We start from the raw sequence: 2,473 nt of genomic DNA, 5'->3' as shown, positions 1-2,473 counted from the left end.
TAGGGAAAAAAAGTTTTCATAACATTAGATGACAATTGAGAAAAAACATTCATCTTTCCAGACTTACATATACAATGTAACATTTTCCCCCTTTTGTTTGAAGGAGCTATGCTCCAGCCAGCAGTATTATCTTTCTCATTTCAACTCAGGTTGAAAGCAGTTAAAACCAAGGAGGTACAGGGCACAAGTAAAGGAAGGCCTTAACACAGTAAGAAACTGAACAGTTTGAATTCCTGGGGGTAAAAAAGTGCTGAGCACTTTAAAAATATGGAAAAATACTGTATTTTCTAGGCTCTGAATTTCCACAGAATGCAAGCAGTGTGTAAGTCACCTGTGGCCTACCTTCCTGTTAAAGCAAAACTGATTCTTGTTCTACCAAGAACCAGACAATCGTAACAGGTCTGAATCTTTGCGCTTTAGTGGGATACAAGTGACAATGTATTTTCTAATACTAGGAAAATGTGGCACTATGTGTCAATTACTAGACAGTTCCAGCTACTACTTTTACACAAACATGATTTTTTTCAGCAGAGGAACCGCAGTGTTATTAAAACAGTGGTGATACCAGATGTTTTAAGCTGTTGCAGAACACTGAAATCTATTTCTTAGCCTACAAGCATTGCTACCCCTTCACAGGAAGTAAGTAGATACTTCAAACAGACTTTCCAGACTGTGACTGAACTTCAGAAAAAAGGTTAGTACAAGGGTATTTTTCATTCAGAAAATACAGTATCTAAGGCATAGTTTAGCATAAGGCTTGACAAAACGCTGCTCGACTTCCACCCTTTTTGATGGGTTGGAACATGTGGCTATAACAAGCCATTTGAAATGCAGCAGCAGATCTGTAACAATAATGAATGCAACCATTCAGAGCACCAAAGCAGAAAAAGGCCTCTAAGCAAAGTTTGTCTCCTGTAAAAGTCTAGGCATTCCATTAATTAGCCAGTGTTTTACACTAACTCACTGAAGTACAAGACAATCTACTGGTGTATTGATTGCACTTGTCTTATAGTGCAGCTCTTCTTGGTGGTGTCCCCATTAGCACTGTAAAGATACCTGGAACAGATGGAATTATGTTATTGAAAATCTTTCATAAAAAGATGGAACACATTGTGCAATTAAGATACAAGGTAAAACAACTTCCCTTTATTTGCATTTCTTGATCTTGTCTTCATTGTACAAATAATCTGTGCAAAATAGCTTAATAAAATACTAAAAAAGCTTTTATTGTAAAAAAATAAAGTTTCTAGATATACAGGTACTTCACACTATCACAAATATTGTCCAGTATTTAACATTTAAATTTAGTATCACAATACTCAAGTCATGTAAACCAATGATCCTACTGGTAAGAAAGCCGCTACTGAAACTCAGGTTCACTAGGGATTTGTTGAGTTTTTCTTCTTGTCATATCTACACCCTTACACAACTCCAATGACCCACACTTGGAACTGCACTGATATAATGAAATTAGGCACTGGGCCATCTTTTCTTCTATTATCAAGTAAAAAATACCAAGTTAAATAGTAAATGTAGTAGATGGCAAGTTTTAGTAATTCATGGCAACATGAGCTATGCAGTGCAGTCACAGAACAACAAAGGTTCCTGAGACTAGATTTGAACTTTCTCGAGAAGCAGCATAGAGGCAGTCTACACTGGGTTCTGGGCATGAGTATCTTGATTTCTACCAGTATCCAAGCTAGCTGGCTTAAAAACTAGCCCTGATCTCTCTATGCTGCAGTGCAATCGCAATCACTTTAGCATGAAATGCTTCTAAGAAGTTTTGATACAGTCAGCTGAGCCCTCATTGTTCCAATTCGCTTTCATTCTGCAAGGTCTTCATAGCTAAACCCCAGAGGGTCATGCTGGAGAAGAATGGTCCTTCATTACTCTTGCCTGCGGCAGATGATGTTCGACTGCCTAGCGGATCGTTACAGTGACTGTCCAAGCTAACCACAGAGGAACGAATCATGGGAATATTATCGGACTGTAAGGGTTCTTCTGCGGAAGATACATCTGCATAAGCATATGGTGGTGGCGGTGGAGGAGTTTGCTGTGTCTGAACTTTTGGGAGTTTAGCAGAATCCACATTCAGTTTCTGTTGGTTTGCTGAGTCACGGTGTTGAACCATGGATCGCAACTTACAGTAAGAATCTGCAGAACCATCAAACTCGGTTGCATTTGCAGTTGGACGAATGGGAAATTTAACGGATGCGGGTAACAACGTAACAGACATTTCTTGGCCAAAAGAGTCAGAGCTCTGAGATTTGTCAAGGTCAGAAGTTTCAATCCCTTGACTAAATTCATCTAGTGTGTTTGGACCTTCATCAGTGGCTTTACAATGCATTTTCTTGTGCCGCCGTAGAACAGCAGAGCGAGTGAAGCATTTGTTACAAGTTTCACAGGTATAGGGTTTTTCTCCTGTATGAGTCCTCACATGCCTCCGCAGGTCACCAGAGCCTGCAAAACATTT

The 2,473-nt window shown here is 39.4% G+C and overlaps 1 protein-coding gene across 1 annotated transcript in view; it reads right to left on the bottom strand.

Annotated features, from left to right (window-relative positions):
* Positions 1–1,772: 1,772 nt before the first annotated feature.
* Positions 1,773–2,473, bottom strand: part of ZBTB49 (zinc finger and BTB domain containing 49) — a 15,982-nt gene continuing 15,281 nt past the window's right edge. Inside the window, exon 7 of the mRNA XM_010136120.1 lies at positions 1,773–2,473. This exon is cut by the window's right edge and continues 1 nt beyond it. Coding sequence (XP_010134422.1) covers positions 1,805–2,473 — 669 coding nt within the window. The 3' untranslated portion in view covers positions 1,773–1,804.

This window comes from Buceros rhinoceros, unplaced genomic scaffold (assembly GCF_000710305.1).
Source record: "Buceros rhinoceros silvestris isolate BGI_N320 unplaced genomic scaffold, ASM71030v1 scaffold36215, whole genome shotgun sequence".
Lineage (NCBI taxonomy): Eukaryota > Metazoa > Chordata > Aves > Bucerotiformes > Bucerotidae > Buceros > Buceros rhinoceros.
This window is presented reverse-complemented; position numbering and strand designations above follow the sequence as displayed.